The sequence below is a fragment of the Hippoglossus stenolepis genome, chromosome 20 (assembly GCF_022539355.2).
Source record: "Hippoglossus stenolepis isolate QCI-W04-F060 chromosome 20, HSTE1.2, whole genome shotgun sequence".
Classification (NCBI taxonomy): domain Eukaryota; kingdom Metazoa; phylum Chordata; class Actinopteri; order Pleuronectiformes; family Pleuronectidae; genus Hippoglossus; species Hippoglossus stenolepis.
This window is the reverse complement of record NC_061502.1, coordinates 16901380-16917450: the sequence shown is the minus strand read 5'-3', so window position 1 is coordinate 16917450 and position 16071 is coordinate 16901380. Positions and strand designations below refer to the sequence as shown.

At 42.2% G+C, this 16071-nt stretch overlaps 1 protein-coding gene across 1 annotated transcript in view; it reads left to right on the top strand.

Annotated features, from left to right (window-relative positions):
* Nucleotides 1-16071, top strand: part of sipa1l1 (signal-induced proliferation-associated 1 like 1) — a 61021-nt gene that overhangs the window by 24453 nt on the left and 20497 nt on the right. The window contains exons 4-9 of the mRNA XM_047338043.1: nucleotides 10246-10341; nucleotides 10520-12068; nucleotides 12333-12555; nucleotides 12652-12782; nucleotides 14516-14704; nucleotides 15207-15381. Coding sequence (XP_047193999.1) covers nucleotides 10653-12068; nucleotides 12333-12555; nucleotides 12652-12782; nucleotides 14516-14704; nucleotides 15207-15381 — 2134 coding nt within the window. The 5' untranslated portion in view covers nucleotides 10246-10341; nucleotides 10520-10652. The remainder of the gene's footprint in view (nucleotides 1-10245; nucleotides 10342-10519; nucleotides 12069-12332; nucleotides 12556-12651; nucleotides 12783-14515; nucleotides 14705-15206; nucleotides 15382-16071) is intronic.

Sequence of the window (16071 nt, the reverse complement as noted above, 5' to 3'; positions counted from 1 at the left end):
TCCTGAAGCCACTACTCTCCAAGATGTAAGTCAATTTGTTCAGAGGCTCTGCACTTTGGTGTCTCTGAGTTGTGTTAGTGTATTTTAAAATGTGGCAGCTGCAGCTGTTCAAGAAACACCAGAGTAGAGATTACACACCCCAACGCTTGAGTAGATAATCTGTCGTTTATTAAGGTATCGCACAACCAGTTTCTGAGTGCTTTCATTTTATTTTTCTTGGAAGATCCCTCTCACCCAGGCTTCGGTCTTGAGTGTAACTGGCTCACTCAAACCTCTGTCACTTCCTCAGGGAAAGCAGGAAGTGGCTGAGATGTGTTTCCTGCTTGAATGTGAGACAGCTTCCTTGGCCGCAGCACATGCTGGCACGGCCCTGGATCGGAAGCTAGCAGGAAGGAACAGGGTTTCTTTACTATATATTCACTGCACATTACAGCCACCTTCGTCTAACCTTTACTTAAATCACACCTTTTTACAAGGAATAAATAGCTTATAACCATCTATTGTGTTTCATACATTAGGACTTTGATCTGAACTTGAATGAATGAATTCTTTTTTTAATGTTATCAGCCTCAAACATCTAATATTGGTTAAGCCTTGTACAATCTTTCTCATCTTACCTGCTCATTTGGTGTAAAAATAGGACCCACACTAGTGTTTCCAGGACATTTCCTTTGAGATCTTTTGTCCACCTAAACCATTAAACACTAGAAAAGAAATGGTTTGTTTGTTGTGCTTATGATGTGTTGATTTTACAATGTGGCAATACCTGACAGAATAGTCCGGCTTCTACAATTTCTTTTTCTTTATTTGTGTCTGAAACAGCACACATCTCCTTAGGAATGGGACAAAATCAGCACCAATGCAAGTAAATGACAACAACTGTGTGATTAAATCTATTGACATTTAAAAGTCAAGGTCAAAAGTTTCAGCGTGATTAGAGAAAGTCTTAAATATGCTGCCACTGTTGATTCAATGGGGGCTTATAAATACAGCATCTCATCTAGTCATTATCAAACTGCCTCGTCATACAAGCTCAATCATCTCGTCTGACAAAAATCACCATAATTACAGGTGAATGAGTGTGATTGGCTTTATTGACATTTAACATAAGAGCTCACAGAGAAGGTTAGAGGTGACATAAGTTCTTAACTTTGCTGCATTGCGGCCCCTGACCCGCCTCTGGGGAGGGTTACACCATTCTTATGCAGAAGCACCGTTTTCCCTCTGCATACTAAAACACCATGTTTTGTGCATCCACCCGGCTGAAGAACAGCTTCTTCCCCAGAGGTTTCATCCTCCAGCACATCAAAACATGCGCAGAGACATACATCGTAACATAGTGGTCAAGGACTGAAGACCGGAAACTATTAACAAGATAAGACTGCTGCCAATGCACTCAAACATATGCATGCATTCTCTACCCAGTCACCATACCCCGCCTGAATGTTGTGGACATTTTTCCTGTTGTTATGGACACATCCGATCTGGACAGTCTTCTGTTGCGCCCTTAATATGTATATGCGGAGTTCAAGTAGGAAAACGGCTAAATAAAATCTCCATACTGCTTTGTATCAATGTTGAAATAACAAGTACCTCATTCAGGTGCCTTTTATTCATTATGTGTGTATATATATATAGAGAGAGGACACTACATATACGCTTACATCTTTCTGTATCTAATTTCTTATCATTTGCAATACATTTATAGTTTGCACTGTTTGCCTGCCTCATAAAATTTCAGTTTTCTAGTATATACGGAGGATGCTACCCTCATTTATCTTGTTATTTATCTTACCTATCTTGTTTTCTATTGCTGCTGGTTTCTTGAGAGATACCAAACATAATTTAATGCATGTCTATGATGACAAAGCTGGCTTGGTATGAAATTACCCTACTTTTAAGTCTCAGAGTTCATGTAGGAAGTTGTTGAATTACACAGTAGTTTCATTCGTAATTCCCTTTTCTTATTGCTCATTTTTTATTCCTGTCCTTTCTCTCTCTCCTTGCACATGTATCTGTCTGTCTGTCTTTCTTTTCTCCTCTGACATAGAAACCACACATGCACATGTCTTGAAGAGTGAGCTGCTTTCATTCTTACTCCCTCTTACTCCTCACTGTACTGCAGAGCTCTTCAAGCTCACTGTTGCCCACGCAGAGCAGCGCCATTTTGGGAATCTGCAGCTCTTTTGTGATGGCTGTGAATCCACTGCTTTCTTTCTGCAGCTCAGTAAGTCACCTGTGCTATGAGGTGACGGATAACCTGACATCCTTATTTACTCTTTGGCCATTTTGATTGGTATGAAACAAGTGCAATGTGCAAGCAGTTAAAAGTGAAGTTGGTATTAAAGAATTGAAATGGAGCCAGTGAGACCATGTGCTGCTGGGCAACATGTAATTATCATCTACTTTTCTGTTTCTCTTCCTCCATCTCTGAACCCTTGTTTTCCAGTGTTTTGTGATGCATTAAATGTGTTTTCTTGTTGAGCAGCAGCACAGATTTGATTCACACACAGTATATTTGTTGATTTGACACAGGATCATCCCTCTATCATGACATATGACAGAATGAGTATGTCCATTACCAGAATTTTATTTCCTCTTTCATTTGGAAGACCGCATTTTTTCTCTCTCACTCTATTTCTCCGTGTTCCTTTCTTCCAAAATGTTCCTTTCTGAAACGTACCCACTCTTTAATTCTTTTCATTTCTCGTAATTTCTCTATCTCTCCTCCATATTGTTTCTCGACGCCCTCATCTCACACGCTTTCTTTATCTCTCTACAGTACATTAGCCTCCAGCCACCATGTTAATTACACCACAGTTCTTTTTCTCCATTATTCACCACTCTGCTATTTCTGTCACCTTCGCTGCCTCGCCTGCTTCTGCTACGTTGCCAGCATTTGCTCGGGTCTGCAGTGGCTGCTGATATGAGGAGGGGGTGTGCGCTGGTGCCCAATTCAACAACAAATGGCTGTTTAGCGTCATCTGATTGGCACAGATTAGAGGGCTCTCGGTGGTGGTGCGGAGGCGGCTCTTGCGAGAGGACCAGGCAGCTTCATTGCTGCTGTCTGAGCACAGCTGACTGAGCCATCCGCCCAGAACGTGTGCTACTATTTAATGAAAGTTTGCTCCATTAAATGTAATTGAATGGATGGAGACAGAAAAAAAACTGTGTTAGAGCGCTCATAGGATGCCAATTTCACCTGATTAATGGTTTTATTTTGAACAAAGTCACCTCAGTGCTGATGTCAGACCAGCCTTCGAGCAGATGCACTAGGACAAGTAATCACTTCCTAAATGAATTTCAATCCTATCTCAAGAACTTTGGTTGACACTGATGTACAAAACTTTTTAATTGGCATTCAGAGAGTCCTCAACGTTATTATGTCACCTGCTATTTTAATAGCTGCCCACCTGCCTCTTTATGGTTTATTACTTTTTTATAGACCTTGGTCAAGGCACATTTTGTGAGAGCCGTTGAGTACCGTTGAATTTGTGTTAAGTTTAACGACGTTTAATTAACTCATCTGGGCAAGTGCAGTCTGTGGACCCTGCTAAAAACATGCATCTTTAATAAATTATGACTTAATTTATTCAGGATCTGGGATCTTCTGGCTTGTAATGCACAGATATCAATACTGAGCATATGTGCGTGCACCTTCACACATGCACGCACCATGCAGCTGCAGGCAAATCCCTCTGAATCTGAGGAGCCTGTCCCCACAGTGTCCCTATAGCTTGATGCCTGCAGCTTGGTTAGTTTCAGCTGCTTATTTTTAGGCACCAAAGCACTATGGTAAATGGATTGTAACCTCTCAGATAGGACTCTCATTCAGTCTCTCTCTGTGTGTGTGTGTGTGTGTGTGTGTCCCTGAGTGCATGCATGTGTTCTCCACTGTTTACTTATTTATTGTCTTTATTGAAACACCCAGGAGTGAACAAGGTGAGACAGTGTGTGTGTGTGTGTGTGTTGCAGTTTATGTCAGAAAGGGGTCAAGGTGTTTAAGAGAAAGAAACAACCGCTGGTCAGCCTGAGATTCTTATCTAATTCGTGTTCATCAGTCAAGCGAATTATCTCCTTTGCTACTACATATGTCTCCTGTTTTTAAGCTACTATCAGTGCCTGCTTTATATTTAACATTTAACACCAAACTTGATCACTGGTTGTTAATTCAGCCAGTTAATGAAAGCAACAGAGACTAAAGATTTAAAGTGTGTTCTTAACCTTCATTTAGCACCAAGGATTTTTCTAAAATCAAACCAAATGTCTGCCGTGTAAATTAAGCAGGCACCCCTTGAGTCTTAAGCCTAATGAGATTTGCAATTCTTGCAGCTTGTTCAAATTAGGAAGGTGCAGTAGCAGGTATTGATTTCTTAAATTTAGAAAATTGACCTTTTAGTGAAATTCCAGCCCAGACATGCTTTTGCTTTTAACAAAACAAAGTACATATAGTAATTGAATAATGTTTTTCAATGGAATTGGACCACGTTTGATTAAAAAATGTGACTTTAATTTGTACTGACCCCTGTGAAGCCCGCAGTTGTATAACCACAGGATTTGTGGTACTGGAATGGTTGGAAATTATGTTGTGCATAATTCAGTCCATTGAGCAGCCACCTGTCTGTCTCATGGACGGGTGAACAGCCTGAACTAATCTTTTTTATGGGGTTCCCTCAGCAGAATGACGTGGGACAGAAGATTCTGCATGGCACAAAATCCCAGAATCCCAGAGTAGTTATAAGAGGACCTTTCAGTCCCAAGTGGAATATGTTTGTTTCTCATCCAGTAAAATACTCAAAATCATCCAATGCCTTCAGCGCATGTGGGACTTTCTGTGTTGGATGATATTATCGGGAAGAGCATTGCTGGAAACACTACAAGTGAGGACATGCTCACAGCTCGATATTGTGAAAATATTATTGACCAAATGTGAGAATAAAATCTCAAAGTGCAGGTTGCGTGACATTTTGAGTTGTGAGATGATGCAGTTCCACATTTACTCGTCTGTAATATCAGCCGGCAGGCAAAATCACTCCACCCATCTACCACCCATTCAACCCCAACCCTCCCCAAATCCTCTGTGCTTGTCCTAAATAATATATCAGTTCGTCATGAGGGCAACTGGCTGTGAGGACCTGATTCATCAGAGCTCGTATGACCCAGATACTGTTGTCCTGTGGTTTAAAGTCAACGTGACGTCTGGTAATTAATTGTTTGTGATTTCAGCTGGATGTGAATCAGCTGCACTTTGTTCAATACAGATTGAATCGTCATTGCTAGATGAACAAAGATGACATTTATTCAGACCAGTGCAACAAAAACCATTTAGAAATGAGTAACTTTGTGAATGTGATCCTTCTAGAATGTCCCCTTAAAAGAGAAATTCCCCTTTAAGTGAAACAGATCTGAATAAAAATATATCTATAACCTTATAAATAAGGTTAACAATAGCAAAATCCATATATTTCACTATTGTGTGACAGCCAATTACTGTAACTATGTTACACACACATCTGGTCTATGCTCATCTACCCTCACTGCCTCCTTTGCCATTTTGTGTGAGTTGGGGCCCCGTGTGCCATAGAACGCCTTCGCAATTTCACACTTGAGAGGAAAATACAACAACGGCAGACTTCAGAGCAGCTAAAAAGCCCCTTTTGTGTTTCAGTGAGCCAACGAGGAGACCCCGCCCCACTGCCACGCTCCACAGAGACCAAAAACAGCGAGGCACGTTTATCTTTCCACACAATTACAATTTCACTTTGAAAGGTTCTGAGCTGTGACTCTTAACACGTTGGAGTGCCTCTGCCGCCTGGCAGCTTTCAAAGAGAATAATGTTTGATTTATAATTTTTTTTCACATTATCTTCCCTGTGTGTCTTGGCCTGCCATTTCCTCATCTACACGTGGACAAGCTGAGATGAAAAACTGTTTGTTTTTCAGATGGCGGTGGAGCATTTAGGAACACAAGGTCGTTACTTTGACTTTTTATCACTCTAGAAGTTTGACATAGCTGCATTTCTTTCATTATTTTTGTCCTTGGTACCTCGTTGGTGTTGAGCAAACTATCATTATCAAGGGATGGATTACGTTGCCAAAATGTATACAACAATTAAAATGTTCAAATTGGTTGATATCAATAATAATCTCATTGATATCACATTATTATTCATTTTAAGTTTAGAGACTGATTTTTGCTCCGGAGTGAAGGTTGTGGTTTTAAATTCTTCTTTTATTCAACTTTTCAACAAAAACTAAAAAGACATACAACATTATTTGTCATCTGGCGCTTTTGTTTTCTGTGTGAGACACTCGGTGCACACTGAATTGCCTGAGTCACAATCTAGATATTTCTCATGTGTTTTGCTCCCATGGTTCTTTGTGTTACCTGCAGTAGTCACTGCACACAGATGTTCCGCTCCGGGGGCCACACCTATGCCCAGCAACCTCTTGGCAGCAGGTGTTTCTACAGGGCATGCTGTCAAAGTTTGAGTCACTTTCTGTTTGTAATTGGCACTCAACCACCTGCAGCTCCCACAACCATCCAAAGAAGAGGGGTTCTATTTTTGAATTTACTTATAAATGTGTCTTTTGTATTGATTTCATTATGTCTGAAAAGTTTTCTTTGCTCCTCCTCTTCTCCTGAGAGCTTGGGCTGGGTCTGAAACAGTTTCTGTGGTCTTGTGAAATCCAGTGAGACATAGTTGTGTGTTGTCTGGATGTACGAAAACATGACTTGACTTGACTCACCTGTCTGGGGAAACAGGTGTAATAGTGCTATTGCTAATATGGTATCAGAAGAATCAGTACAGTTGACACTAGCTTACAGGTGAAGGATTCTTCTTTCATTTTGTTGTTGTCTTTAGTCTCTGCCCTCATATTTCTCTCATTAAATAATCATTGTGGGATTGCAATGTGGTGATTTTCAAGAAACACAGGCCCTGGGAAAAACTATTCATTTTCTACCACTACAATACAGACTGATTAATCAATGCAGAACATTGATTCACTCTGTTATTATGTACAATTGTAAACCACAAGATGATACATGGGTTTAGTCTTTTTTACCAGGATAAGAACACACACACACACACACACACACACACACACACACACACACACACACACACACACACACACACACACACACACACACACATACATCAACCTGATCATCAGCTTGTTGTGCTCAACGTTTTGTGGAGATTAGTGTGAATGTAGCCATGATGCAATCATTGTTCAGCAGTAACCTCTGTAAGTCAGTCAGCTCACCTGCTCTGTAACTTCAGGTGTGTATGACTCACTGGATCTGATTCATATTAACACAGAGCCCAAACTGACACGCCTCTGCTGATAACAACCTTTAGACTGTAAAGCAGCGTTGTGGTTTATTTACACTATTTCGAACCACCGTAACTAGCATAACAATAATGACATCATGGTAAGCTGGAATCATAGCATTCAGACCTCATGACATAGTACTCACGAGTTAATTATATCTTTTATTATGATTACTCATCATTTTATGATTACTTTAGGGCACCCATAGTTTCCTATGATTTAAGGAAAGGGGAGCTCAAATACAATTGTAAATTCAGAGTAAAGTTCCAAGAAATGACTTTGTAATTATAAAATGTTGGTGTGTTAATACCGGTGTCTGTTGGCAGAGAGACAGTTCATTGTATGTGAGGAATAAAGTTTAGAGGAATATTTAGTTTGGGTTAAATTGAGCTGTAATTTCAAGGAACAGGAGTCTTGCAAGGAAAAGTGCAAGTTTTTCAGTTTATTTAAGGATAGGTTCCTCTCCTTTTGTGTTGAAACAACATTGAAACAACCTTGAAACAATATAAGTGTAACCACTGAAAGACACAAGAGAAAAACCCTGTGGTTGTGCAAAAAGTTACCAAACTTTTATCACAAAGTTCCACTGTAGATAATTGGTATTTACACTCACTGTACTATGATTTACAAGATCATTATCGAATATGAAGTATTAGAACTATACGGTCTCTGCCACCATCATCTGTAAGATGCAAACAAGCTCCTCTGTTAACACTTTCCAGTTGACTGTGCCGACAGACAATCTCAGCAGCACTTAGCTGCATTGAGCTATGATGCCACATATTTACCTCAGGAATTGACCCCATTCAGACACTGCTAAAGGTTACTGAGTATCTGTCAGTGTAATTGGTCCTTTGCGACTACAGAGAGGCAGTCTACACCACATTCATTCGATTCAATTCCCAGTCTCCCAGTCTGACATACAGTATAATCCGCTTCCCCTCTCGCTCTCTTCCCCACTCGCACTCTCTCCAACTCTCATTAAAGAACACTCCTCAGTAAGGAGAAGACACTCTGCAGGTAGCTGTTTAGCATACACTATTTGGGTGTTGTTTCAGAGAGGCCAATGGCTTTTAATGGAGGGCAGCACTGTTGCTACCGACTCTGTACTTCAGTTGTTTGATGTGAATGCCAATAAGCTGCTAAACATTGTCTATCACAGTGGTTCTCAAAGGGCATGAGGCCGTGGGAGGGGGGTAGTGATGACCAAGGAGAAAAATATATGATTGAATTTATCAATTTATGTAGGGAAAATACATAAGATTGTGTTGATGCTGACGTTTATTGCACTTAAAATAAACTTCCTTGGCTTTTACTTAATTTATGCTATAACCTGATGATTTTTGTTACTGCCAAACAACACGTTTATTGTACCTAAAGCAGCTTATTAGTAAACTGTCCAATTTCAACTTTGCCTACCTCGATCCTAGTCTCATCAAAGCAATTTCCCACAGGGACATGCCAGTGTTTCACTGATTCTTGATGTTTGCACTTTGACAAATGATTGTCAGGCACAGACAAAAACCTCTTTATCTGTGTTCGTGCTCTTTCAGTCGTAAAGTACACATTCTGTTTTGAGAGGGCATTGAAGTTGTTGAATTATTACACACCCATGAAGACCGTAGCTCTCCTGATACACTACTGGACACAACTCGCATAACAGCTTATGAGCTGTGAGATACGTTTACAGTAGGTTTTGTTGTCTTTTAAATATGACCTCCAACAGAAAGCTGAGAGACGTTTTCAGCATTTCAAAAATGTTCCCAAAACATAAGCTTGCAGTATGTGTCTCTCAAAATGGAAATCTCTGCATCAGCCACACATACACGCACCAACACCTCGCTGTGAAATGGGAAAGACTTTTGAATTTTTACCTTTGAGTTTCCGCCTGTTAATACTTCAAACACTTAACTTGTGAGAGCCAAGTCTGAATCCCAGACTAGGATGTCATGCTGCTCAAACAGACCCATCTGAGCAACTCACAAACAGCTTTAGAGGAGAGCAGATACTGTGGTGTAATGAGGTTGCAGAATGCTGCTATAACACCCCCTCTTTGTTTAAGGCTACTATTACATTAAATACATCAACAGTAACGTGTCCATACTAAAACGTCCTGTTCTCTCTGGGTGAAGCATACGGGGGGGGTAGAGTACAGCAAGGTCTGTGGGAAGGGAATCAATCGGCCCATTCTCTTTCACACCCTCACACACACACACATACTCACAGCAAAAAACGCACTGTCCAAGTCCTTATCTCCATGGTGATACAAAGTGTGGTCTGGAGGAAAGAGGTAGTGCACAAACCAGAAGACAAACACGCAGTAAAGCAAACTGAGCTCTCCCCTCAGCTATTTCATTCATGGCTGTGAAAGGCAATAGCCCTCAAATCCTGTTTGACTCACTAAGAAAACATAAAAATGCTGATATTGTACACACTGTATTGTTCTATATTCCATTAATATCTAAAGCTTTTTATGGTAAAATCCATATCATGTGGGATGTATAAAAGCTGCCCAAGGTCAAGATTTATTAACCCACAACATTATTAAGTGGTTTTAATTTTGTAGGTATTTCTAGCTGATATTTGACAGAAAGAAGGTAAATGTGTGGTTATCAGTGGTCCTGTATGAGGACTGCAGTAAAAGTGGATGGGCTCTCAAAGCTATAGATTTTATTATCTCTTCCATTTAGATTGTTGGTTTTGTTTGCCTGAATAGAAACACGAGATCACAGGCCTCAGGAGATCACAGGTTGTTCTGTATTTCACAGAAACACTGTAGTTTCCTGATGTTTACTTTATTATGTTGGGTACTGGAGTAATGAAGATAAGATATGATGTTGAAATGCCTCTAACTAGATTTCTCTCCCATTCTTTCTCTTTCTCTCTTTTTTACTACTATTCTCAGTTGCTGATTTAGACTGAATACTTCACTCGAATGAGATATCAGCTGTGAGAGTTCACCATCAAAACATTTTTGCCATCAAGCTCCAGCTACCAAAAGGTACCGCTTCTTGAATATAGTGTTGTTGTGATACTGATGCAAGTATTTAATATTCTATGCATGTGGTTTATTTTTGCACTTTATTGCTCAGTATTTGCTTTGACAACTGATTTAAAATATTTTGTGGACTGTTGTTTACTCAGTATTCATATTTTCCCTTCCTTTGCTCTCTCTGCAGCACCAAATGTGTCCTTAAGACTCTCATCACTTCACTCACTGGGCATTATGTTGACCCTAACCTAAAGCCATCAGCACCCCATCCCTACCTTTCCTTCCCATCTCCCCTCCCTGCACCCTCCCCCATCTCCATCATGACCAGTCTGAAGCGCTCTCAGACGGAGCGCTCGGTTGGGGGCTCAGTGCCAGCCACTGATGAGTTTTACACCCGCCGTCTGCGCCTGCCCAATGGAGGGGCGCCCCCACCCCGCAGCGAGAGCGCCCACATTTCCTCTTCCACCACCACTGGCACCAACCCCGGCGTCCCCAAGATGGGGGTTCGGGCTCGTGTGGCTGACTGGCCGCCAAGGAAAGATGGGGGAGGGGGGGGTGTTTGGCACATCACCGTGGAAACCGACTCCCCCAGCTCCACCAACACCACCAGTTCATCAGGATCTGGAAGTGGAGATAGAGAAAGACTTGTCGGTGGGGGAGGAGGAGGGAGTGGAAGTGGTGGTAGTGGTAGTAGTGGCAGTGGAAGTGGAGGGGTGTCAGCTGTTACAGCCCACAGCAATCTGTCGGCTAAGCTCGGCCACCTAATAAGCCCACAGGACTCGTCCATGCTGCGCAACATCCACAACACATTAAAGAATAAGATGCAAAGCAAAGGAAAAGACAATCGCTTCCTTTCACCAGATGGCTATCTGGGCTCACCCCGCAAAGGCATGAGGCGCATCCGCCAGCGCAGTAACAGTGATATAACTATTAGTGAGTTGGATGCCGATGGCAATGAGGGCTGGTCTTTCTCAGGGTGGACACCCATGCACCGCGAGTATGGCAGCACGTCATCCATAGATAAACATGGAGTGTCAGGAGAGAGTTTCTTTGACATGCTAAAGGGATACCAGTCCTCTGAGGCCCCTGATCAGCGAAGCCCAGCTCCAGAGAGGCTGACGGAGCTCCTTACAGTGGCCCCCATAAAACAGGCTGCACTTGACCTGCCAGATGGACCTTTAGGTCCAGCCAGAGGTAGTCCTGCCAGTCGGCTGAAGGAACGAGAGAAGCACTTAAAAAGGAGGTCAAAGTCAGAGACGGGTGGAGAGTCTATATTTCGTAAGCTGCGCAGTGTGAAGGTGGAGGGGGACACGTCAAGGGCTGGGTCCGATGCTGAAGATGGGGGGAAAGGAGATGAAAGTGGCCCACCTCCAAAACCCTGGGTGTGCCAGAGAGGGTTTGCCCATTTTGATATTCAGTCTCTACTCTTCGACCTCAATGAGGCAATCCAAAGTCGTCAGTCTGGGGCGAAACGGAAGAACACCACAACGGGTGCCTCTGCTGCTGCTGCTGCCTCCGCTTCCGCCACATCCTCCCTCTCCTCTAATCAGAGCGGAGGGTATGGGTCACCGTGCGGCTCACAAGAGGAGCTGAGCAAGGAGGGAGCAGGAGGACATAATGCTAACCCTGCCTTAGACCCTGGTGATGACAAAAGCAACGATCTGGTGCTCAGCTGCCCCTGTTTCAGGAATGAGATTGGTGGAGAGGGTGAGAGGAACATCTCTCCTGCTAAACAGGTAGGTTTGGTGCAAGTACAGTATATTTACATCCAAAAAATATATGTGCGGTTATTTGTTCTGATTCCTGAAAAGATCTCTTTGAAGCTCTTACTGTTAATCTTCAGACTGCAGCCTGCACAGCCCATTTTGTCTGGGCATTTTGAAAACAGAAAGATTAGAGATAATTTATAAGATTTCTGTATTTAGGAGATGAACTGAAAATGAGAATGGCTTTAGATCAAATGTTTGTCAGCTAACTTTACTTTATCGTTCATCCTTCAGCAGGGCAGCATAGGCAGTGGTGGAAGTTCAAGCAGTTCTTCTGGCAGTACGGAGGAAGGACCGCTGGATGCCATCCTCAATACTCATTTTAGCAACGCTGGTGTGGCAGTTATGGAGGCTCCGAAGGACGGGCCCAGTCAGCATGCCGACAGGTCCAAGCGATACATCGTGGAGCATGTTGACCTTGGTGCCTATTACTACAGAAAGTACTTCTACCTGAGAGGTAAGGAGAACAGAGCAGTTTGGGCTTTTTCAGTTTTTTTGACATCAACCGTTTGTATCCATTCCTGCATCAACTCCCTCCCTTCTCACCCCCCAGAACACTGGAACTATCTGGGTGTAGACGAGAACCTGGGTCCCGTGGCAGTCAGTCTGAGGAGGGAGAAGCTGGAAGAACACAAGGAGCATGGCCAACAGTACAACTTCAGGGTCATCTTCAGAATGAGCGAGGTACATTGAAATGGACACAGGATTTGTGTTTTATCAGCTTGATTTGTTTTATTATTGTTTCCTTTCACCAGGATGTAGAGTATTTGTAGCTTTTCCCTGTGGAGCCATCGATGTTCACACATTCATAAATATTTAGAACATTCTGTACCGAGTGATGTTACTAAGCAGCTATTATGAGTTCATATTGTGTAGGAGTGATGATATAGAACCGGTGCCTGAGCTTGTTAATTGGGAAAAAAAATAAACCAGTTGGGGGGCTGTTATAAAAGCTTCATCTCAAGGTTGTCAGATACAGCTCAATACCTTAGACCCCACTGCCTCCATTCCTGATCTCCACTCCTATTTATTGCAAGTTTAATTTTATTTGTAATTTATTCTCCCATTATTCACAATGCTGGATATCCAGTCCGCTGAGAGGGATTATTTTGTGAATCCCTCTAGCCCTTCTGCCATCTCCTCCTATAGGAGCTAGAGCCAAAGATCCATGTCCTCATTCCCTGAGCTGAACGCCCACCTACCATCTTTGTCAGCCTTCATGTGTGAAGGACTGAGCTGTGCCGTTTTGCAGCTAAACAAGACTAAAATAGCGCCAAAGGTATTGGAGTGTAGAAGGAAAAGCATTGCTCTTGTATTGAAGTGCTTCATGAGTAATAACCCTTCCAATCTCTTGGGATGACGCACGACCTACCGTGCTATGTTTTCCTGCTATTTTATTCCCTTCTTTTGCCCTCTCTCCGCTTTAATTACTACATTTAGAGCAGGGATCTGGGCAGGTATAGATATATTGTATCATTGTGTGTCTGTGGCAGTGAGTGAGATGAACTGATGTTGGGAGAGATAAGTCCAGTGTCCACTGAGGACAGCGATTGTCCTCTCGTCAGCGAGACCGCTTCTGTTCCTCGGTTTGTTTAACCCTGAGGGTTTTGGCACAAACGTTGAGTCGGCAAAACACTTCATGAAGACATACAAACACAAAAACATAGATATTTATAAGTTTTGCTTAAGAGCCATGGGACCACTGCGGATATCCAGCTGTGTTTATTTGTTCCTGGTAGATATTCAGGTCCTGTTCCTTCTACTGCCCTATTGATTTATTCATGGAAGTTATTCCTGGAAGCCTTGAGTTTGTTTTAGCCTGAAGACCCATCTTATACTGCAAATTGAATTTAATTGCACATGCCTTTAGGCCTCACCCCAGGGTTCCTTGCAGCTTTCCGAACATAGACCGACTATATTTTTCTACTTATAGATGGAGAGATAGTTTTGCTTTTGTTGTTGTCAGTAACAGGGAAGGACCTCTAAATTAAAACTAAATCACTTTCTGTCATAGTCACCAAGTGTATGCACAACTCTGGTCTATGGAGAATCTTCTTTTTATAGCACGAAAGTGGGTTTTTATTCTAAGGCTTTTTGACTGTAAGATTTAACCTTGGGTCCATACAAATTGTTATAAAGAACAAAAAAGAACATCACAGAATTTACGTCACCAAAAACATGATGATTAACTAAAGCTGTTGTGGAGAATGAGTTACAAAACAGTATGAAGTGTAAATGCCAAATCATTCTCATCTTTTGTGTTGCATTCTTTTCAGTTGTTGAATTTGTAGTTTACACAGTTTTATCGCAAGTTATACTCAAGTCTTCTTATTTAGATTTTTAATAAAAACATGTTGCAGTTATCCTTTAATTTCCAATTTCTCTGTTATTTCCCCTCTGTCTGTTGCTGTCTCCAGCTAAACACCCTGAGAGGCGCCATCCTGGAGGACGCAGTACCTTCCACATCCAAGCACGGCCTAGCTCGAGGCCTGCCTCTCAAAGAGGTGCTGGAGTACCTGGTACCCGAGCTGAATGCTCACTGCCTGCGGCTGGCGCTCAACACACCTAAGGTCACCGAGCAGCTGATGAAGCTGGACGAGCAGGGGGTAAGGAGACACAATGAGCAAACCGAATGGTACTGGGAGAATTTGATTAATTCCAGTATTATTGAGACGTTATATTTTCCTCTCCATCAAATTAATGTCATCTTGAGTTTAGGTTATTGGGGTATTTTTATTTTTATTATTTTTGCTTTTTGCTCACTCCCACACACTTTTATGCAGAATTTAAGTACCACGTACTATGAGCAAAGTGTGTCATAAACTCACACACACTCCTCATCTTTAAAAAGAAGAGAAATACAAAACAAGCTCTTTGATACTCGTTCTCCCTGATGCCATCATCCAAAGCTGCACCTCTGTAAATGTCAGCAAGATTTATCCGGAAAAATTGCACCGCGATCATTGTAGAGCAACCCAAGGTGGTTATTCCCAAAATGCCAACATGAGTTCTACCTAAAATGTCAACATGGTTATTCTGACATGAATTCTACGCAGTAAAACCCACGTCTCCCCTTTTGATGGCAATGATCGTTGTTCTCTTTTACAGCTGAGTTTCCAGCGGAAGGTCGGGGTGATGTACTGCATGGCGGGTCAGAGCAGCGAGGAGGAGATGTACAACAACGACTCAGCCGGCCCTGCACTGGAGGAGTTCCTACATCTGCTGGGGGAGAGGGTTCGGCTCAAAGGCTTCACCAAGTACCGAGCTCAGCTGGACACAAAGAGTATGTACAATGTACACACACAGAAATCACAAGTTTGGAAAAAGCAGCAGATAGTGTTACACTGACCCTGAAACTTAATGCCTGACTCACAGCAGGGGGGGCTAATGCAGATTGACACACTAAACAGTTCCCATTGATTGAAGGAGTCTTGAGTTCAGCTGGCATTTATCGTTTGATGGATTGAGGCATGCGGGAGGTGACCAACAGCACTGACATGATGAGGATGTTTAGTGCCTTTGAAAATCCAATGTAATATTCATATTAGCTGAATCACAAATTGCTTGGGGCTGCAGTTTGTAAGAAACTACGAGTGGAGTATCTGCTTCTGTGCTTTCTACAAACAAGGCTGATTATATTTCTACTCTCCCTGTCTGCCTCTTCAAACCTGTGATATTCTAATCCATACTATCCTTCTATCAGTCAAATGAATCCTCACAATGCTTTGAGAGTCAAAAAATGGGCCAGTCACTTTTTGTAGGACATAACTCAACCTTCAGGAAACTCTAGTAAATTAAATACAACTATGCAAAGCACCCCCTTTTGAAGGAGCGTAATTAATTGAGATAACACAGCTAGGTTGAGAATGGCCTTTTAAACACCTTGTGACGGTTCTGTTCTCAGAGTGCATCAATGGACTGTGGAGGTGGTGATTAACATGCAGCAGCTCTCTGAACAACCGGAGCCTCTTAA